The sequence below is a fragment of the Mirounga angustirostris genome, unplaced genomic scaffold, assembly GCF_029215605.1.
Source record: "Mirounga angustirostris isolate CCGP_5_RB_7025 unplaced genomic scaffold, mMirAng1.0.hap1 SCAF_1, whole genome shotgun sequence".
NCBI classification, from domain to species: Eukaryota; Metazoa; Chordata; class Mammalia; order Carnivora; family Phocidae; genus Mirounga; species Mirounga angustirostris.
In genome coordinates, this window is record NW_026991709.1 from 193,717,492 (window position 1) to 193,741,113 (window position 23,622).

A 23,622-nucleotide genomic window follows, 5' to 3' on the forward strand; every position below is an offset into this window, starting at 1 on the left:
TGTATGCACGTGTGTGTGTGAATTTTACACCACTTCAGCCCAGGAAGTACTTAAAACCGAATTCAGTTTTATCTGAATCCACTGGCAGACCATCGACGGTCCTCGCACAAGAACATGCCCCATGCTTTCCTCATCGAGGCAGTGCAGTTGTCCACAGCTCCAGGGGCAGGGGCAGCTAGTCTTCACAGAAGTGTCACAGATAGATGGCAAGATGTCACAGGCTGCACTGAGCAGCCACTCAGCAAACATCTACTGAAGAGGTTTCGTGAAGAAGCTGCAGCATCGGGCACCAGGAGGACCCTAAGACACATCTCTCAAGACTCTGGAGTGTGGCTCTTTGAATTCTCATGGTCAGTAGGCCGGCTGGCCCACGTGCCATGAACTCTGAAGCTCCAGCCTTTTGTAGTGCCTACGAGAAAGGCACCTCGAGCAGAGGAAAAGGCTGACCTGGCTGAACGGCCTGGTTGCAAGGCCCAGCCGAGAAGGCGAAAGGCAGATTGCAGAAAACAGGTAGATTTTACCAGCTACATTCAACTGTGACCAGAAGCTATGCCCAAGAGCACAGCGCACTGCAGCTCCTATAAGCAAATACCACACCACTCTGCTATGTACCCACTCTGTTATGTCCAAGCTGCCCAGAAACCATACCCTGTATTGGTTTCCTTTGTTGGGGCAAGATTTCTAACCTGGGAAGGGCACAGCCAGCCAGCGACCAAGCTCTGAGCACGTGTTCTGAGTACATGTCATCAATAAGTAGATCTGAGCCGGCGGGTCCTCTTAACACGAAATACATTTCTGCAGCTTGAAAAGAAAAAAAGACTGTTTGAGGCTGGTTTGAATTAGGTGGAATGGAGACAGGAATTTTCCTGAAGTCCCTTCCTCTCTCCCTTGGGCAGCTACTCACTGCTTGGCAGAAACAAGACACAGCCTAGCTGACCATGACCCCACAGCCTAGTTGAGGGAGCACCGAGTCTGGGTAGGGGCAGTAGGCAGGCCCAACGAGGGCTGCTGAGGCTGACTTTACATATTACCCACCTCCATGGCTCAAGCAATCTATTAGGATTCTGCAAGCCTCATAGCCATGATTCTGCAGCCCATGTGACCAATAGCAGGGCTGGTCCCTTATGTGTTGCCACCATCAAAAGGTACAATTATGCCTTTAAAGCTCAAGGTACAGTTAAATCTCTATAATGGTGCTAATGGCTGGAGCAACCTTGAAGTAGCTGCCATATTTTAAAAGATCATTCTGAATTGTTTTATGTCTGAAATTGCTCTGTAAAATCTTGTTAATTTTTCATCTTCAGTTGAGAATGCATTTAATGGGGAGAGGTTGGCTTTCTTCCAGCCACACTGCACAGAAGGGACTTTCCTTCCTCAGCTGACAGGATCACCCTGGAGGACTAGGGCAAACTGCACTGGACGAGGTTGAGCTGAGCCCTCTGAGGCTTGGGTCCTAAGGGATCTGCCCTAAGGAAGAGTCCAAAGCGAAGATTAGGTCACAGGATACAGTCCAGTCCAGAGCCCACGAGGGACAGTTCAGATTGACATCTCTGTCTCTGAGAGAGAGAGAGAGAGAGAGAGACAAATATGTGGCTGCCCACATGAGCACATGGTCAGACTCCCTCCTTGGAGCTCCCACTGCCCCCACTGTCTATAACTGTGGCCAGCAGGTGACACACAAGGCGTTCTACTGGTCTCATTACCTATCTGTTCCCCCAAATAAACTGTGGCCCTCTCGAGGGAGGAGCTGTGCCTGGTTCACCATGGGGTCCCCGACAACCATCAGAGCAGTTAACAGATAGGATGCTGCCTCCTCTGGATTTTAAGGATAGGTAACAGATAAACTAGGAAGGGAGACGTTAGGGATCCAGCCACAAAAGACAAGCACGAGGGTTTCGGGCAGTGAGTTGGGAACTCTTTCATCATTGACCAAGCTCTTGAAACGGTGACCTAGAATAACTCAGAAATGCAATGTGTTTTCCCGGTATTTCCCAATAATAACAATGGCAGCTCAGATGCACTGTGACCAACTCCTGTTGCTAAGGCTGGGCACACATCACTCCATAGCCTTGCACTAACCCCAGAAGGAGGGGGTATCCTTATCCCTCTCTTACAGAATGGGAAACCGAGGCTTGGGGAAACAAAGTTACCAGGTCAGGATCACAGAGCCAACAAGAGGAAGAGTGGCACCCAAACCCCAGAGCTCTTCTCTTGACCACAGCACTCTGGATATGATGCTGAAACTGAGTAGACGGAGGAAACCAGCCCCCAATGGTTTTGTTGTTGTTGTTGCTGCTGTTTGTATTTATTTTATTTTATTATGTTATGTTAGTCACCATACATTACATCATTAGTTTTCGACGTAGTGTTCCATGATTCATTGTTTGCGTATAACACCCAGTGCTCCATGCAATACGTGCCTTCCTTAATACCCATCACTGGGCTCACTCATCCCCCCTCCCCCCTCCCCTCCAAGACCCTCAGTTTGTTTCTTGGAGTCCATAGTCTCTCATGGTTCGTCTCCCCCTCCGATTTCCCCCCCTTTATTTTTCCCTTCCTTCTCCTAATGTCCTCCATGTTATTCCTTACTATGACCCAATGTTTTTGAAACCTCGACGGCAGACAATGGGGCAGTGTTTTACCTTGAAGATGCCTTGGCTTTCTGATTTATTTTGGGGAGGATGGCTCTTTGTTTACAAGCCTCCCAGGTCTGAAAAAGCAGAGCAAAATTCTACTCTCTGACGGTGAGGATAAGGAAGGCAACATCCTTCACTTAAACGCATTATTAACATCATCTTGTGTGGTTTAACCCTCACAACCACCCCATGCAGTGGACACAATTATTATCCACATCCTAGGTAGGCGGAAACTGCGGTCTAAAGAGACAAGGGGATACACCGAAGGGGACAGCCAGTAAGAGATGGAATGTGGGGCCAACCAGAGACGGTCTGAAGCCAGAGCCCTGTCCCTGGCCATGAGAATCCCAACTCTCACAGGCAGATGAGAATTTGGGAGGAAAGAACTGTAGAGTCCACGCGAAGTCTGGATTTGAGTGGATTCTACATTCAAGCCTGAAACAGGGGGCCCCATGGAGGTGCATCCTGCTTTGTACTCTAAGAAAAGACCACAACCGATTCTGCCAGAAACCCGGGGCGGGGGGGCTCCCAAACCCATAAAAGCATTATAAAGAATGGGAGAGAAGAGGGAAAGACTACAGCAGGGGTCAATAAACTACAGCCTGCAGGTCAAACCCAGCCATCTGTTTTGGTAGATAAAAAGTTGTACTGGCACACGGCCATAGACAGGGATTGATGCAGTGTCTAAGGCCGCTTTTGTGCCAGACCTGCAGAGCTGAGGAGTTGCAACAGAGACGCTATGGCCCGCAAAGGCTACATTAGTTACTAGCTGGCCCTTTACCGGAAAGGTTTGCCAGCCTCCGGATTACATGTTAGACTGCTTGATGCGAACACCAGCTGGGGCAACAGCAAGCCAACTCCAGGTAGAACAGGCACACCTCACCTATCCCCCTGATGCTGACACACCCAGCTTGTAATCGTATTTTTTAAAACACACACTACCACAAAGCATCCGGTGCCGCCCCTCACACCCCCTGCTCTCCACCCTCTAGAAGGAGCGGCAGTGGTGAGTCTTACCTTTGTTGTACATGTTCGTGGGCACTTGGACGTCACTCAGACTGATGTTCACAGGCAAATTATTAAAATGGTCATTTGGGGCTAAGATGAATTCCTTCCCCAGCTCCAAAAAATTCCCATCTTTGTCCCTTTCGTTTATCAGCACAGCATTGAAGTATTCATACTGAAAGAGAAAGTCAAAAAGCATTACTTGTGGCTCAGGACGCCGTGAACTCAGACAGCCCTGGGCACATGCTGCGGGCCGTCCCCTGCACGCGTGGATCCTGCTTTAGTCAGGCAATCTCCGTTAGTCTCCCCTGTCGTCTGTGGCTGTTTCTGCACAGGTGTGATAGCACGAGATAAAAAATTCTCAATGTCATTAAATATTCTTCAAAACCTTAACGTAAGGAGCTACACGGTACTTCCTTATATGCCTAGAGAAAACTGCCCTAAAGGTATTTTAATTCTTTAAATTTTGAAGACAAACCCTGCTCTTATGCAGCCTACATTTAGGCTGAAGGAGACTGGAAGTCAACAAAAAACAACAACTTAAATCTATAATATGTCTCATAGCCATACTTGCTACGGAAAATAGCAAAGCCGGGTAAGGTGGGGAGAGTGGCAGCAGAAGGGCTGTGTTTATATTCAGTGCTCAGGGCAGGTCTCAGTGCTGTGGGGACACTCACGCAGAGACTGAAGGACAGGAGGAACAAGCTGTGTGGGCATCCGGGGGAAGCACTCCAGGCAGTGGAGACCACACAGGCAATGGGCCTTGGATGGGAGCTTGCTGCCACGTGATGCAAAAGGCTCTCATCATCATTCTAGTCCTTGTCATTGTCATCATCATCTAACATATACAGAATGCTTACTTTGTGCCAAACATTATTCTGAGTGCTTTCTTATTTATTTATTTATTTATTTATTTATTTATTTATTTATTTATTTATTTATTTACTGGCGGGGAGGGGCGGGGGAGAGGGAGAGAGAAACCTAAGCAGGCTCCATCCTCAGCACAGAGCCCAATGCGGCACTTGACCTCACAACCCTGAGATCATGACCTGAGCAGAAATCAAAAGTCAGATGCTTAAGCAACTGAGCCACCCAGGTGCCCCCTAAGTGCTTTTCATGTGCTCATTCAATTCTCGTAACAATTCTATGAGGTAGGTTTTGTGAGTATTCCCACTTCACCAATGAAGAAACTGAGGTAGAAAGAACTGATGTACCCTGTGAAAGATCACACAGCTGATGAGCAGAGCTAGAATTCAAACACAGGCGGTCTACTTCCAGAGTCTGCGCTCTTATCTACTGAGCAGTATTCCAAGATGGCAAGTATGGGTGGAATTAGCAAACTGAGAATTTAAAACAACTATGATTAATATGCTCAGGGCACTAATAGAAAAAGTAGAAAACAAGTAAGAACAGATGGATAATATAAGCAGAGAGATGGATATTCTAAGAAAGAATCAAAAGGAAATGCAAGAAATCAAAAACACTGTAACAGAGGAATGCCTTTGATGGCTCATCAGCAGACTGGACACCGCCAAGGAGATAATGAGTGAGCCTGAAGATATGTCAAAAGACACTTTCCAATCTCAAAAGCAAAGAAAAAAAAGGGAACAGAACATTCAAGAACTGTAGTACAATTACAAAAAGTGTAACGGATACGTAATGGGATTACCAGAAGGAGAAGAAAGAAAGGAACAGAAGAAATATTTGAAGAAATATTTGAAGTAATAAAGGCTAAGAATTTTCCAAAATTAATGACAAACACCAAACCACAGATCCAAAAAGCTCAGAGACCATGAAGTACATGAATATAAAGAAATGTACACCTAGGCATATAATATCAAACTGCAAAAAAACCAAAGACCAAAAGAAAATCTTGAAAAACCCAGAGAGGGGGAAAAAAATCTTACCTATAGAAGAACAAGGATAAGGATTATATCATATTTCTCTTCAGAAACCATGTAAGCAAGAAGACAGTGGAGTAAAATACTTAGTGTTCAGAGAAAAGGTCCACCAAACTAGAATTCTGTATCCAGCAAAATTGTCTTTCAAAAGTGAAAGAGATATAAATACCTTTTTAGACAAATATAATTTGAAGAAATTTTGGGGGAGTAGATTTGCCTTGCAAAAAATGTTAAGAGTTCTTTAAGAAAACGAAAATGTTATAGGTCAGAAACTCTGATCTACATAAAGAAGACTGTTACAGCAGGAATAAATGAAAGTGAAATAAAATAATCATTTTTATTCTTTTTTTTATTAGTTTCAGAGGTAGAATTTAATGAGTCATCAGTTGCATATAACCCCCAGCGCTCATTACATCAAGTGCCCTCCTTAATGTCCATCACCGAATTATCCCTTCCCCCCCACCTCTCCTCCAGCAATCCTGTTTATTTCCTAAAGTTCATGTCTCTTCTTGTTTGCCTCCCTCTCAATTTTCATCTTATTTGATTTTTCCTTCCCTATGTTCATCTGTTTTGTTTCTTAAATTCCACATGAGTGAAATCATATGGTATTCTTCTTTATCTGATTGATTTATTTCGCTTAGCATAATACCATCTAGTTCCATCCATGTCACTGCAAATGGCAGGATTTCATCCTTTTTGATGGCTGAGTAATCCATTGTGTATATATATACTTCTTCTTTATCCATTCATCTGTCGATGGACATCTGGGTTTTTTCCATATTTTGGCTATTGTGGACATTGCTGCTATAAACTTTGGAGTGCATGTACCCCTTCGCATCACTATGTTTGTATCTTTTGGATAAATACCTAGTAGTACAATTGCTAGGTCATAGGGTAGCTGCTTTTTAACTTTTTGAGGAACATCCATACTATTTTCCAGAGTGGCTGCACCAGCTTGCATTCCCACAAACAGTGTAAGAACATTCCCCTTTCTCCACATCCTTATATCAGACAAACTAGATTTTAAACCAAAGACTGTAATAAGAGATGAAGAAGGACACTATATTATAATAAAAGGATCTATCCAACAAGAAGATCTAACAATTGTAAATATTTATGCCCCTAACTTGGGAGCAGCCAAATATATAAACCAATTAGTAACAAAATTTAAGAAACACATTGATAATAATACAATAATAGTAGGGGACTTTAACACCCCACTCACAGCAATGGACAGATGATCTAAGCAGAAGATCAACAAGGAAATAAGGGCTTTGAATGACACACTGGACCAGATGGACTTAAAGCATTTCATCCTAAAGCAACAGAATACACATTCTTCTTGAGTGCACATGGAACATTCTCCAGAATAGATCACACACTGAGTCACAAATCAGGTCTCAACCAGTACAAAAAGACTGACATTATACCATGCATATTTTCAGACCACAATGCTTTAAAACTTGAAATCAATCACAAGAGAAAATTTGGAAGAAACACAAATACATGGAGGTTAAAGAGCATCCTACTAAAGAATGAATGGGTCAACCAGGAAATTAAAGAAGAATTTTAAAAATTCATGGAAACAAATGAAAATGAAAACATAACTGTTCAAAACCTTTGGGATGCAGCAAAGGTAGTCCTATGAGGGAAGTATATAGCAAGCAGGACTTTCTCAAGAAATGAGAAACATCTCAAATACACCATCTAACCTTACACCTAAAGGAGCTGGAAAAAGAACAGCAAATAAAGCTTAAATCCAGCAGGAGAAGAGAAATAATAAAAATTAGAGCAGAAATCAATGATATATAAATCATTTTCTTATTCTTAACTGACCTAACAGATAAGTTCATTCAAAATAATAATACAAACAAATTGTTGGGTGATTATAGTTTATGGATAAGTGAAATGAATTACAGCAGTGTTGAAACAAGAGCGAGGAACTTGGAATACTCTGTTAAAAGCTACCTATAGTACCCATGAAGTGGTACAGGGCTATTTGAAAGTGGACTTGAATTAGTTGTAAATGTATATATTGTGAACTATGAGGCAACCACTAAAATAATACTCAAAGGAAGTATAATTCATATGCTAAGAAACAAGAAAAAATTAATTCATGTAAGATGCTCAATTAAATCCAGAGAAGGCAAAAAAAGAGTAAAAGACAGAAAGAAAGGAAGGAAGGAAGGAAGGAAGGAAGGAAGGAAGGAAGGAAGGAAGGAAGGAAGGAAGAGAGAGAGGGAAAATCAACAAATAGAAAACAGGTACAAATATGATAATATTAATCCAACTATATTGATAATCACTTTAAATGTGAATGGTCTAAATACACTAATTAAAAAGCAGACACTGTAAGAGTAGATGAAAAAACAAGACCCTACTATATGTTTTCTACAAAAAACTCACTGTATATATAAAGAACAGATAGATTAGAAGTAAAGAGACAAAGAAAGACATACCATGCTAACACTAATCTAAAGAAAGTCAGAGTAGACATATTAATTTCAGACAAAGCAGACTTCAAAGCAAGGAAATTTATTAGGGAAAAAGATGGGCATTTCTCCAGGAAGACATAACAATTCTTAACATGTATACACTAACAACAGAGTGTTAAAATATGTGAGGTAAAAACTGATAGAACTACAAAGAGAAATAAATGAATTCACTATTATAGTTGAATACTTCAATACCCCTCTATCACTAATTGACAAATCCAGCAAGCAGAAAATTGGGGAAAATATAGTTAAACTGAATAGCCCCATCAATGAGATCCAATTGACATGTATAGAATACTTCATCCAACAACAATAGAATATACATTTTTCTTAAGCTCACATGGAACAAACAGCAATAGATCATGTTCTGGGTCATAAAGCACACCTTAACAAATTTTAAAAAAATAGGAATCACACAATTTCTGCTTCTATATTATACCGGAATTAAAATAGACATCAATAACAGAAGGATAGCTGGACAAATCCCAAGGTATTTAGAGATCAAAGAACGTACTTCTAAATAACAACATAGGTCAAAACAGAACTCTTGAGAAATTATAAACTAAATAAAAATTAAAATACAACTTACTAAATTTGTGAGATGCAGCAAAAGCATAGCTTAGAAGAAAATTTATACATTGAATACATATATTAGAAAAGGAAAATAATTAATCATCTAAGCTTATACTTTAGAAAGCTAGAAAAAGAAGAGCAAATTAAATCCAAAATAACCAGAAGAAAAATAAAACTCTGTTTTATTTGCAGAGCAGAAGTCAATGAAATTGAAAACCGGAAATCAATAGAGAAAATGAATGAAACCAAAGTTGGTTATTGGAAAAGATTCCTTACAGTGAAATGATATAAAGCAAAATCAGCCAAGAGACCACATGGGATAAAGTCCCCAGGAATCCAGATTCAGATTTCCAAGAGTTATCTTCTGGTGCACTCACATAAGATGCATTAATTCTTCCAGCGATGAACTGTGACAACACATTTGAAATGCTGCCCACCGGGAGGCTTGATAAAGACACAGTGCTAAGGACATTTATTGGGGGGTGTTCATGTGACAACACCATTTACCAATGTAACCTCATTGAATTTATAGAATTCTACACCTAACAATTGCAGAGCACACATTCTTTTCCAGATCACACACTAGGCTACCAAACAAATCTCAATAAGTTTAAAATGACTGAAACCCACATAGTATGTTCTCTGATAACAATGGGCTAATTTTAGAGGTCAATATATGATAATGATATGAAAAATATCAATGATATCTAAGAAAATATGGTATCTAGAAAAACCCCAAAGATTTGGAAATTAAATAGCACACTACTTCATAATACATGTGTCAAGGAAGAAAATGACATGAGAAATTAGAAAATATTGTGAAATGGATGGTAATGAAAAAAAAAATCAATATTTGCCAGATGCAGCTAAAACCGAGTTTAGAGAGGGTGCCTGGGTGGCTCAGTCATTAAGCATCTGCCTTTGGCTCAGGTCATGATCCCAGGGTCCTGGGATCGAGCCTTGCTTTGGGCTCCCTGCTCAGCGGGAAGCCTGCTTCTCCCTCTCCCACTCCCCCTGCTTGTGTTCCCTCTCTCGCTGTGTCTCTCTCTCTGTCAAATAAATAAATAAAATCTTAAAAATAAAAATAAAAATGAAACCTAGTTTAAAGAAAAATTTACAGATTTAAAAGCTTATAACAGAAAAGAAGAAAACTTTGAGATGAATAGTTTAAGATACTCCTGTAAAAAGATAAAGAAGAGGAAATGAAACTCAATGTTTAAAGAAGGAATGAAATAATAGAGATAAAAGCAGAAACCATAAAAAGAAAAATAATGGGGAAAAAATCAATGATATCAAAATTTGGTTCTTTAAAATGACAAATGAAATTTTAAAACCCTAGCTAGATTGATGAAGAAAAATGTAAGAAAGTACAAAATACTAGTATCAGGAATAAAAGAAGAAACAGCATTAGAGATCCTACAGATAATGAAAGGATAAGGAAATATTACAAACAACTTGATGCTAATATTTGATAACTTGAGTTAAAAGCCAATTCCTTGAAAAATAGAAACTACCAAAATGGACACAAGAAGAAATATAAAATATGACTGGTTCTATATATACACATAAAATTGAGTTCACAATTACTAGCCATGCTAAAACAAAGAGCTCTAGGCTCAGATGCCTTAAATGATGAATTCTATCAAATATATAAGGAAAAAATAGAACTATCTTATAGGAACTCAGAAAATTAGAGAAGGGACTATTTCCCAACTTATTTAATGAGGGCAACATAACTATGAATCCAAATCAGACATGAAAATTTTAAAAATTATATTACAGGGGCACCTGTGTGGCTCAGTCAGTTAAGTGTCTGCCTTCAACTCAGGTTATGATCCCAGGGTCCTGGGACCACGCCCTATGTCCAGCTCCCTGATCAGTGGGGAGTCTGCTTCTCCCTTTCTCTCTGCCCTTGCTCTCCACTCGTGTTCTCTCTCACTCTCTCTCTCTTTCTCAAATAAATGAAATCTTTAAAAATATATATGTTATACACCAATACCTCTCATTAACCTAGAGGCAAAAATGCTAATACAATATTGAATCAAATCCAACTATAATTAAAAGGATAATACATCATGACTAAATTATACTTATCCTAGGAATTCAAGGTTGGTTTATTTGAAAAATCAATGAACACAGTTCACCACATTAAAAGAATGAAGAAGAAAAAAAATCACATTACCAAACCAATGCAGAAAAACATTTGAAAGAATTCAACTTCTGTTCATCATAAAAGCTTATAGGAAATTTGACATAGCATAAAATGTCCTCAATCTAATAAAGAGCACCTTACAAAAAACCTATAGCTAATATTATATTTATTATGAAACATTGAATATTTTTTCCCTAAGATCAAGAACAACGCAAGGATGGATTACTAATTCTATGCAACATTGTACTGGTGGTCCTGCCAATTAGAGTAAGATGAATGAATGAATGAATGAATGCCTTAGGAATTGGAAAGGAAAAAACTGTCTTTATTTGCAGACAATATGATTGTCTATATTGGAAAACCCTAAGGAATCCACATAATCTACTACAACTAGTGAGTTTAGCAAGGTCACAGGATGTAAGATCAATATACAAAATCAACTGTATTTCAATAGACTAACAAAGAACAACTGGAAATTGAAATTGAAAGAACAATAACATTTACAATAGTATAAAAACATAAAATACTTAAGTATAAATTTTTAAAATATGTGTGATACCTGTATACTAAAACCTACAAAGTATTGTTGTGAGAAATTTTAAAAGGTTTACATAGATGAAAAGAAATGCCTTATTTAAGAACTAGAGAACTTGGTATTGAGATTTTAATTCTTCCCAAATTGATCTAAAAATTCAATGAAATCCCAATCAAAATCTCAGTGGCTTTTTCTAGGAGGTGCCAGGTTAATTATAAATTTTATATAGAAATGAAAGGGATCTAGAATATCAAAAACAATCTTGAAAAAGAAGAAAAAAGTCCAAGGAGTCACATTTTCTGACTTTAAGTCTTACTATAAATGTAATTAATCAAAACAGTATGGTATTGGCATTAGAATAGACAAAAAGATCAATGGAGCACAGAGAGTCCAGAATAAAGCCATACACATAGAGTCAACTGAGCTTCAGTAAAGGTGTCTACATAATTAAATGGGGAAAATATTTTCAACAAATTTTGCTGGAACAAATGACTAACCATATGAAAACAACATCCTCACCCTTAATCCACAACACAGACATACTAATTCAAGATGGATGACAGAGTTCGATATAAAAGCTAAACCTGTAATACTTCTCAAAAAAAAAATGATAAATATCTTTGTAGCCTTCAGGTAGGCAACGATTTCTTAGGACATACAAAGCATGTATGCTACATTAATAATTTAGACTTTAAAAAACTCAAAAATCTTAATCATTAAATTCACTATTATTAAAGCAAATAGAAAAACCATTATTGAGGAAAAACAATTCATAATACACATCTGACAAATGACTGATACACAGAATATGTAAAGAACTCCTATAACTCTGAAGGTGGAGCAAGATGGCGGAGGAGTAGGAGACGTGGATTTCGTCTCCTCTCAGGAATTCAGCTGGATAGGGATCAAACCATTCTGAACACCTACAAACTCAACAGGAGATCGAAGAAAAGAAGAGCAACAACTCTCTCATCAGAAAAGCGACCACTTTCTGGAAGGTAGGACGTGCGGAGAAGTGAATCCGAGGCGATATTCGGGAGGATAGACGGCGGGGGAGGGGCCTCCGTCGGCCGCTTCTGGCAAGTGATAGAGCCGCGGAGCACAAAATCGGAACTTTTAAAAGTCTGCTCCACTGAGGGACGTCACTCCGGTGGCTAAGCGGGGGGGGGGGGGGGGACCCTCCGGGACAGTGTGGTCTCAGGACCCTCGGGGTCACAGGAAGACCGGGGGTGCCTGAGTGTGGCAGAGCTCCCAGGTATCGGAGCAGGGAAGCCGGCTGCAGAGGCGGAGCCCAGGCGCGGCTCTCAGCTCGGGGTGGCCATAAACCGTGATCCCCGACACAGTTGGGCCCCTGCTCCTCCAGCAGGGACCCAACAAGCGGCAGATCCGGGGAGACTCCCCTTCCTCCCCCGGGAGGAGCCGCGCGGGAGTGCACCGCAGGGATCTGCTGGGTTTGGAGACTCCACCCGGGGTCGGGTGCCAGAGATAGAAACGCACGGTCACAGGCCGGGTGAGCACGGAGTGCGGCCGGAGAGCGGGGAGACGGGAGGGACTGACGGCTTTTCTCTGGGGGCTCACTGAGGAGCGGGGCCCCGAGTTCTCGGCTCCTCCGGGGCGGAGATTGGGAGGCCGCCATTTTCACTCTCCGCCTCCAAAGCTGTACGGAAAGCTCGCAGGGAACAAAAGCCCCGGAGAGCAAACCCGAGCAGATTACTTAGCCGGGAGGGGGCAAGGGCGGGGCAATTCCGCCTCCGGCAGAGACATTTGGAAACCACGGCAACAGGCCCCTCCCCAGAAGATCAGCGAAAACAGCCAGCCAAGACCAAGTTTCCCGATCAATGAGATCGGCAGAACTCCAGCGCTAGGGGACTACTGCACACAGAATTCACGGCTTTTTTACCATGATTCTTTAGTCTTTCAAAGTTAATTTTTTTTTAACTGTCTTTTTTTCTTTTTGAATTATTCTTTTTCCCTTTTTCAACCAACATCTTATCAATCCCTTTTTAAAAAAAAACATTTTTATTTTTCATTTTTAGAGTCATATTCTATCCCTTCATGGTACTTACCTATATTTTTGGCTTATATATATAAGTTGTTCTCTCTTTAAAATTTTGAGATAGTTTCTTCTAACAGATTAAAATATACCCTAAATCTCTAGTATATGGTGTTTTCTATTGCCCTGCCTGATCACATTCTCTCCCTTTTTTTTTTCTTTTTTCTTTTTTAAATCCTCTTCTTTCTTTTTTCAAACAACTTCTTATCAATTCCTTTTATAAAATTTTTTATAATTTCCATGTTTACAGTCATATTCCATCCCTTCATCATATCAACCCTTATTTTTGTACATATATAAGTTTTACTTTCTTTAAAATTTTGGAAGGCACTTTCTTCTAAAAGACCAAAATACACCCCAAATCTAGTGTGTGGCACTGATCTATATACCAGCCTGATCATATTTGATCACATTCTGTTTTTTTGTTGTTGTTGTTGTTTTGTTTTGTTTGTTTTTGTTTTTATCTTTATCTTTTTCTTTTTCTTTTTTCTCTCTTTCCCTTTCTTTTCCCACTGCTTCAGGTCTTTTCTGATTTGTTTAGGGTATATTTTCTGGGAACGTTCTTACTCTGCTAGCATTTTGTTCTCTCATTAATCTATTCTCCTCTGCACAAAATGACCAGACGGAAAAAATCACCTCAACAAAAAGAACAAGAGGTAGTACCGACTGCCAGGGACCTACTCAATACGGACATTAGTACGATGTCAGATCTAGAGTTCAGAATCATCATTTTAAAGATACTAGCTGGGCTTGAAAAAAATATGGAAGTTATTAGAGAAACCCTTTCTGGAGAAGTAAAAGAACTAAAATCCAACCAAGTAGAAATCAAAAAGGCTATTAATGAGGTGCAATCAAAAATGGGGGCACTAACTGCTAGAATAAATGAGGCAGAAGAGAGAATCAGTAATATAGAAGATGAAATGATGGAAAATAAAGAAGCTGAGAAAAAGAGAGATAAACAACTACTGGATCACAAGGGCAGAATTCAAGAGATAAGCGATACCATAAGAAGAAACAACATTAGAATAATTGGGATCCCAGAAGAAGAAGAAAGAGAGAGGGGGGCAGAAGGTATAATGGAGCAAATTATAGCAGAGAACTTCCCTAATTTGGGGAAGGAAACAGGCATCAAAATCCAGAAAGCACAGAGAACCCCTCTCAAAATCAATAAAAATAGGTCAACACCCCGACATCTAATAGTAAAACTTATGAGTCTCAGAGACAAAGAGAAAATCCTGAAAGCAGCTCGGGAGAAGAGATATGTAACCTACAAGGGTAGAAACATTAGACTGGCAACAGACCTATCCACAGAGACCTGGCAGGCCAGAAAGGACTGGCAGGATATATTCAGAGCACTAAATGAGAAAAATATGCAGCCAAGAATACTCTATCGAGCTAGGCTGTCATTGAAAATTGAAAGAGAGATAAAAAGCTTCCAGGACAAACAAAAACTAAAGGAATTTGCAAACACAAAACCAGCCCTACAGGAAATCTTGAAAGGGGTCCTCTAAGCAAAGAGAGACCCTAAAAGCAACATAGACCAGAAAGGAACACAGACAATATACGGTAACAGTCACCTTACAGGCAATACAATGGCACTAAATTCCTATCTTTCAATAGTTACCCTGAATGTAAATGGGCGAAATGCCCCAATCAAAAGACACAAGCTATCAGACTGGATTAAAAAACAAGAACACATCCATATGCTGTCTGCAAGAGACTCATTTTAGACCCAAAGACAGCCCCAGATTGAAAGTGAGGGGGTGGAAAACCATTTACCATGCTAATGGACACCAAAAGAAAGCTGGGGCGGCAATCCTTATATCAGACAAATTAGATTTTAAACCAAAGACTGTAATAAGAGATGAGGAAGGACATTATATCCTATTAAAGGATCTATCCAACAAGAAGATCTAACAATTGTAAATATCTATGCCCCTAACATGGGAGCAGCCAATTATATAAGGCAATTAATAACAAAAGCAAAGAAACACATCGACAACAATACAATAATAGTGGGGGACTTTAACACCCTCCTCACTGAAATGGACAGATCGTCTAAGCAAAAGATCAACAAGGAAATAAAGACTTTAAATGACACACTGGACCAAATGGACTTCACAGATCATATTCAGAACATTGCACCCCAAAGCAACGGAATACACATTCTTCTCTAGTGCCCATGGAACATTCTCCAGAATAGATCACATCCTAGGTCATAAATCAGGTCTCAACCGGTACCAAAAGATTGGGATCATTCCCTGCCTATTTTCAGACCACAATGCTTTGAAACTAGAACTCAATCACAAGACGAAAGTCGGAAAGAACTCAAATACATGGAGGCTAAAGAGCATCCTACTGAAGAATGAATGGGTCAACCAGGAAATTAAAGAATTTAAAAAATACATGGAAACCAATGAAAATGAAAACACAACTATTCAAAATCTTTGGGATGCAGCAAAGGCAGTCCTAAGACGAAAGTATATAGCAATACAAGCCTTTCTCAAGAAGCAAGAAAGTTCTCAAGTACACAACCTAACCCTACACCTACAGGAGCTGGAGAAAGAACAGCAAATAAAGCCTAAACCCAGCAGGAGAAGAGAAATAATAAAGATCAGAGCAGAAATCAATGAAATAGAAACTGAAAGAACAGTAGAACAGATCAACGAAACTAGGAGCTGGTTCTTTGAAAGAATTAACAAGATTGATAAACCCCTGGCCAGACTTATCAAAAAGAAAAGAGAAATGACCCAAATCAACAAAATCATGAATGAAAGAGGAGAGATCACAACCAACACCAAAGAAATACAAACAATTATAAGAACATATTATGAGCAACTCTATGCCAGCGAATTAGATAACCTGGAAGAAATGGATGCATTCCTAGAGATGTATCAACTACCAAAACTGAACCAGGAAGAAATAGAAAACCTGAACAGACCTATAACCCCTAAGGAAATTGAAGCAGTCATCCAAAATCTCCCAAAAAACAAAAGCCCAGGGCCAGATGGCTACCCAGGGGAATTCTACCAAACATTTCAAGAAGAATTAATACCTATTCTTCTGAAACTGTGCCAAAAAATAGAAATGGAAGGAAAACTTCCAAACTCATTTTATGAGGCCACCATTACCTTGATCCCAAAACCAGACAAAGACCCCATCAAAAAGGAGAATTACAGACCAATATCCCTGATGAACATGGATGCAAAAATTCTCACCAAAATACTAGCCAATAGGATCCAACAGTACATTAAAAGGATTATTCACCATGACCAAGTGGGATTTATCCCTGGGCTACAAGGTTGGTTCAAGATCCATAAATCAATCATTGTGATACAATACATTAACAAAAGAAAGAACAAGAATCATATGATCCTCTCAATAGATGCAGAAAAAGCTTTTGACAAAGTACAGCATCCTTTCTTGATCAAAACTCTTCAGAGTATAGGGATAGAGGGTACATACCTCAATATCATAAAAGCCATCTATGAAAAACCTACAGCGAATATCATTCTCAATGGGGAAAAACTGAGAGCTTTCCCCCTAAGGTCAGGAACGTGGCAGGGATGTCCACTATCACCACTGCTATTCAACATACTATTGGAAGTCCTAGCCACAGCAATCAGACAACAAAAAGAAATCAAAGGCATCCAAATTGGCAAAGAAGAAGTCAAACTCTCACTCTTTGCAGATGATATGATACTTTATGTGGAAAACCCAAAAGACTCCACCCCGAAACTGCTAGAACTCATACAGGAATTCAGTAAAGTGGCAGGATATAAAATCAATGCACAGAAATCAGTGGCATTTCTATACACCAACAACAAGACAGAAGAAAGAGAAATTAAGGAGTCAATCCCATTTACAATTGCACCCAAAACCATAAGATACCTAGGAATAAATCTAACCAAAGAGACAAAGGATCTGTACTCAGAAAACTATAAAATACTCATGAAAGAAATTGAGGAAAACACAAAGAAATGGAAAAACGTTCCATGCTCATGGATTGGAAGAACAAATATTGTGAAGATGTCAATGCTACCTAGAGCAATCTACACATTCAATGCAATCCCCATCAAAATACCATCCACTTTTTTCAAAGAAATGGAACAAATTATCCTAAAATTTGTATGGAAACAGAAAAGACCCCGCACAGCCAGAGGAATGTTGAAAAAGAAAAGCAAAGCTGGCAGCATCACAATTCCGGACTTCCAGCTCTATTACAAAACTGTCATCATCAAGACAGTATGGTACTGGCACAAAAACAGATACATAGATCAATGGAACAGAATAGAGAGCCCAGAAATGGACCCTCAACTCTATGGTCAACTCATCTTTGACAAAGCAGGAAAGAATGTCCAATGGAACAAAGACAGTCTCTCAACAAATGGTGTTGGGAAAATTGAATAGCCACATGCAGAAGAATGAAACTGGACCATTTCCTTACACCACACACAAAAATAGACTCAAAATGGTTGAAAGACCTCAATGTGAGACAGGAGTCCATCCAAATCCTAAAGGAGAACACAGGCAGCAACCTCTTTGACCTCAGCCAAAGCAACTTCTTCCTAGAAACATCGCCGAAGGCAAGGGAAGCAAGGGCAAAAATGAACTATTGGGACTTCATCAAGATAAAAAGCTTTTGCAAAGCAAAGGAAACAGTCAACAAAACCAAAAGACAACCGACAGAATGGGAGAAGATATTTGCAAATGACATATCAGATAAAGGGCTAGTATCCAAAATCTATAAAGAACTTATCAAACTCAACACCCAAAGAACAAAGAATCCAATCAAGAAATGGGCAGAAGACATGAACAGACATTTTTCCAAAGAAGACATCCAAATGGCCAACAGACACATGAAAAAGTGCTCAATATCGCTCGGCATCAGGGAAATCCAAATCAAAACCTCAATGAGATACCACCTCACACCAGTCAGAATGGCTAAAATTAACAAGTCAGGAAAGGACAGATGTTGGCGGGGATGCGGAGAAAGGGGAACCCTCCTACACTGTTGGTGGGAATGCAAGCTGGTGCAGCCACTCTGGAAAACTGTATGGAGGTTCCTCAAAAAGTTGAAAATAGAGCTACCCTATGATCCAGCAATTGCACTACTGGGTATTTACCCCAAAGATACAAAAGTAGGGATCCGAAGGGGTACGTGCACCCCGATGTTTATAGCAGCAATGTCCACAATAGCCAAACTGTGGAAAGAGCCAAGATGTCCATCGACAGATGAATGGATAAAGAAGAGGTGGTATATATATACAATGGAATATTATGCAGCCATCAAAAGGAATGAGATCTTGCCATTTGCAACAACGTGGATGGAACTGGAGGGTATTATGTTAAGTGAAATAAGTCAAACAGAGAAAGACATGTATCATATGACCTCACTGATAGGAGGAATTCTTAATTGCAGGAAACAAACTGAGGGTTGCTGGAGTGGGGGGTGGGGTGGGAGGGATGGGGTGACTGGGTGATAGACACTGGGGAGGGTATGTGCTCTGGTAAGCGCTGTGAATTGTGCAAGACTGTTGAATCTCAGATCTGTACCTCTGAAACAAATAATGCAATATATGTTAAGAAAAAAAAAAGAAGAAGAAGGTAGCGGGAGGGGAAGAATGAAGCGGGGGAAATCGGAGGGGTAGACGAACCATGAGAGACGATGGACTCTGAAAAACAAACTGAGGGTTCTAGAGGGGAGGGGGGTGGGAGGATGGGTTAGCCTGGTGGTGGGTATTGAGGAGGGCACATTCTGCATGGAGCACTGGGTGTTATGCACAAACAATGAATCATGGAACACTTCATCTAAAACTAATGATGTAATGTATGGGGATTAACATAAGAATAAAAAAAAAGAAAAGAAAAATTTAAAAAAATAAAAATAAAATAAAATAAAAAAGAACTCCTATAACTCAAAACATCAGTGAAAATAGAAGGCAATTGGGGCACCTGGGTAGCTCAGTCGGTTAAATGTCTGACTCTTGATTTCTGTTCAGGCCATGATCTCAGGGTTGTGAGATCAAGCCCCGTGTTGGGCTCCACGCTGAGCATGGAGCCTGCTTAAGACTCTCTCTCTCCCCGTTCCGCTGCCCCTCCCCCCTCCTCTCTCTCTCCCCTTCTCTAAAAAAAAAAAAAAAAAAGGAAAAAGAAAATATAAGGCAAAAGATCTGAACACCTTCCAAAGGAAGGTATTTGAATGACTAATATGCAAGCCAAAGAGTGTTCAACATGATTGGTCATCAGGGAAATGCAAACTAAAACTCCAACCAGATGCAATTTTACGTTCACTAGCATAACTAACATTAAAATTTCTGAAAATACTAAATGTTTGCAAGAATGTGGAGTAAGTAGATATCCTATACATTACTCAAGGAAATATAAAAAGCTTTGGAAAACCATTTTGCCATTTCTTGTGAAGTTAAACATGTATCTACCCTATGATCCAATAATTCCACCCCTAGGTATCTATCCAATAGAAACACAGCCACAAAAATGTGGTGTGAATGGAAGCCCCATTCACAATAGCCAAAAACTAGAAGCCAAGTGTCCATCAACAGATGAAAGGATAAATAAATCTGTGATATATTTATATAGTGGATTATTACTCAGAAACAAACTACTGATACACTCAAAATATGGATGGATTTCACAAACATTTTGAGTGAAACAAGCCAGAAACAAAAAATGAACATATTGTGATCCCATTTATATGAAGTTCTAAACAGGCAAAATTATTATTCAATAGTGAGAGCAATCATGGGTTGCTTCCCTGAGGGGAGGGGAGATCCATTTCAAAGAGACATAAGAGAACATTCTGGTTTGCTGGAAATGTTCTATTTTCTTGATGAGGTATGGGTTACTCAGGTACATTCATTTGTCAGTACTCATTGAATTGTTCACTAAAGAACTGTGCATTTTACTACATAGAAATTTGTTTCAATAAAAAAAAAATTTAAGTCACAAAAGACTTCAACTTTTTTAAATTATTGAAGCAAAAACTTTACAGAAACAAAACTCAGTTTAATAAATTCCACCCACAACTGTTTTTTAAAACATAATTTATTATGATATGACACCCCAAAACAAAAGAAATCACATCTTTCTGCTGAAACATGAACAAAGGGAACGCCCTACTAGGCAGAGACACCTTGACCAGCCCATGAACTGATCAAGGGGGGGAAGGCCCCTTCTTCTGAAAGGCTCTGCTTTGTAGGAACACATCATTGGGGATTCTTCCCACAGCTCCAAGTTAAGTGAAGTCTCAACCTTCCACAGACCCAAGTGCTTCACATAATATTATGATGCTTGTAAAAATGGAAGCCTTCAATGCCATTGTTTCGTTATAACTGAATGCTAAATTAATACACAAAGCCTACGGCTCTCTGGAGGCAACTTCTAAACTGCCATTTAATTCAATAATTCTCACAGACCAGAATGCAAATGACGGAAGGATGAAAGCACAGGCAGGATTCCGCTCAAGGATGCTCAGTATTCACCACGGATGACTGGGAGTTCTGTGCCTCCTCCCCAAATCCATTTGTCCATTCTGTATTGATTTTGAAAAGGCTGACTCAGTGCAAACAAGAAGAATCATTTCTTGGTCCTTGGAATTCATTGCTATATAATTATGGGGCTCAGTGGCTTTGTCTATATGATCAAGGAAAAGATATATTACTCCATCTCAGTATTTCTGAACCCCTGTCACCCATGGGGTCAGAGTAAATTAATTCTTTTGTGAGTAAATCTGATAAGCTACTAAGTGTGACGGGGCACAAAGGACATTACACCAGGGGACAAAATGTGGCAAAATATACCAGGGGCAAAATGGCGGGTGCACTGTTGCCCAGAACCTAGCATGCACGAGCTCAGAATGCAGGGATCCAATGAGTAAGTGTCTAAAAGTGAGTCAATAAGGCAGGGATAGGCGCAGGCATACTTTTTTCTGTAAAGGGTCAGATGGTAAGTATTTTAGGCTTTGTGAGCTATGGAGTCTTTACCACATCTCAACTTTGCTGTTGTAACATGACAGTGGCCGCAGACAATACATAAAAGAATGAGCCCGGCTGTGCTCCATTCAAACTTTATTTACCAAAACTCTACACAATTACAAAAAAGATCTGGCCTATGGGCTGTAGTTTGCCAACACTTGCAGTAGGGTGTTATGAGATTTTCGAAAGAAAAAAATAAAATTTTCCATAGTAAATAAATAAAAATAAGATTTTCGAAATACAAAATTTCTGGCTGGAATAAATCAAGCATTTCTCTCACAGAATTTAGGAGCACAATATTGAACAAGAACAAAGTTGGAGGACTGACGCTACCCAACTTCAAGGCTTTCTATAAAACAACAGTAATCAAGACAGCACAGTATTGGCGAAAGAACAGACAAACAGATCAATAGAACAGATTAGAGAGCCCAGAAATAGACCCACATAAATACAGTCAACTGATCTTTGACAAAGGAGCAAATATAGTCTCTTCAACAAATGGTGCTGGAACAACTGGATATCCACATGCAAAAAAAAATCAATCTATACACAGATCTTCTATTCTTCACAAAAATTACCTCAAAATGGATCAGAGACCTAAATATAAAACGCGAAACTACACAACTCCTAGAAGGTAATGCAGGAGAAAACTAGATGACCCTGGGTTTGGTGATGCTTTTTTAGGTACAATGTCAAAGACACGATCCATGAAAAAAATAATTGATAAACTGGACCTCATTAAAATTAAAAACTTTTGCTCTGTGAAAGACAACGTCAATATGAGGAGAAGACAAAGCACAGGAGGGAAGAAACATTTGCAAAGGACACATGTAATAAAGGACTGTTATCCAAAATATACCAAAAACTCTTAACACTCAACAATAAGAAAACTAACAACTGGATTAAAAAATGGGCCAAATACCTTAACAGACACCTCCACACAGGATATATACAGATGGCAAGAAAGCATGTGGAAAGATTCTCTACATCATATGTCATCAGAGAAATGCAAAAGAAAACAACAATGAGATACCACTACATGCCTAGTAGAGTGGCCAAAATGCAGAACCTTGACAACACCAAATGCTGACAAGGATATGAAGCAGCAGACACCCTCTAACGTTACTGATGGGAACACAAAATGCAAGAGCCACTGTGCAAGACAGTTCGGTGGGTTTTTTTGTTTTTTTTTTTACAAAACTAAACATACTCTTACCATATGATCCAACAACCCTGCTCCCTGGCATTTACCCAAAAGAAATGAAAACTTATATCCACATAAAACCTGCACATGGATGTTTATAGCTGTTTGATTCATAATTGCCAAAACTTGGAAACAACCAAGACTTCCTTCGGTTGGTGAACAATTAAGCTGTGATACGTCCAAACAACGGAATATTATTCAGCACTAAAAAGAAATGAGCTATCAAGCCATGAAAAGACCAGGAGGAACCTCAATGCAGATTACAGAGTGAAAGAAGCCAATCTGAGAAGGCTAATTACTGTATAATTCCAACCATATGACATACTGGAAAAGGCAAAACTCTGGAGGTGGTAAAGAGATAAATGGTTGCCAAGGATAGCGGCGAGAGGGATGAATAAGTAGAGCATGGAGGTTTTTAAAGACACTAAAAGTGGTCCTTAGGATATTATAATGATAAATGCATATCATTATACATGTGTCCAAACCCCGAGAATGAAAGGCACCAAGAGTGAACCCTAAGATAAACTATGGGCTCTGGGTGATTAGGTGTCCATGCAGGTCCATCGTTGGTAAAGGCACCATCCCGGTGGGGGATGTGGTAGCACAGGAGACTGTGCACATACAGGAATGTGTGCAAAATCTCTGTACTTTCCCCTCAATTTTACATAAACCTAAAACTGCTCTAAAAATTTTTTTTCATAAAAGGTTTTGAGTACCATCTCCCTCTATATGTATAACTCATGTGTACTACCTACCAACTATTATACTAACATGTGCACGTTATCAAACTACAAAAATAATAATAAAAGCAAATAGGAATCTCCACAGCAGCATTTCCAAATTATGACCTGTGCAACATAAAGCCACTCCATGGATTATTCGTAAGGGATTTTTTTTAATGTGGGCCATGGTGAGCAAAGTTTGGGAAACATCAAAGTTTGGGGTTTAAGGAAGGGCAAAGAGATTTCTTCATTTTGGGACTTCTCGGGGCCTTTAGCTCATTCTGAGAGTATACTATGTGCACTTTGAATATCTGGGGTGAGAGGTGTCATAGGCACCAGTCCTCAAATACCG

The 23,622-nt window shown here is 39.6% G+C and overlaps 1 protein-coding gene across 1 annotated transcript in view; it reads right to left on the minus strand.

Moving 5' to 3' along the window:
• Positions 1-23,622, minus strand: part of CACNA2D3 (calcium voltage-gated channel auxiliary subunit alpha2delta 3) — an 858,477-nt gene that overhangs the window by 521,667 nt on the left and 313,188 nt on the right. Inside the window, exon 5 of the mRNA XM_064595053.1 lies at positions 3,654-3,816. Coding sequence (XP_064451123.1) covers positions 3,654-3,816 — 163 coding nt within the window. The remainder of the gene's footprint in view (positions 1-3,653; positions 3,817-23,622) is intronic.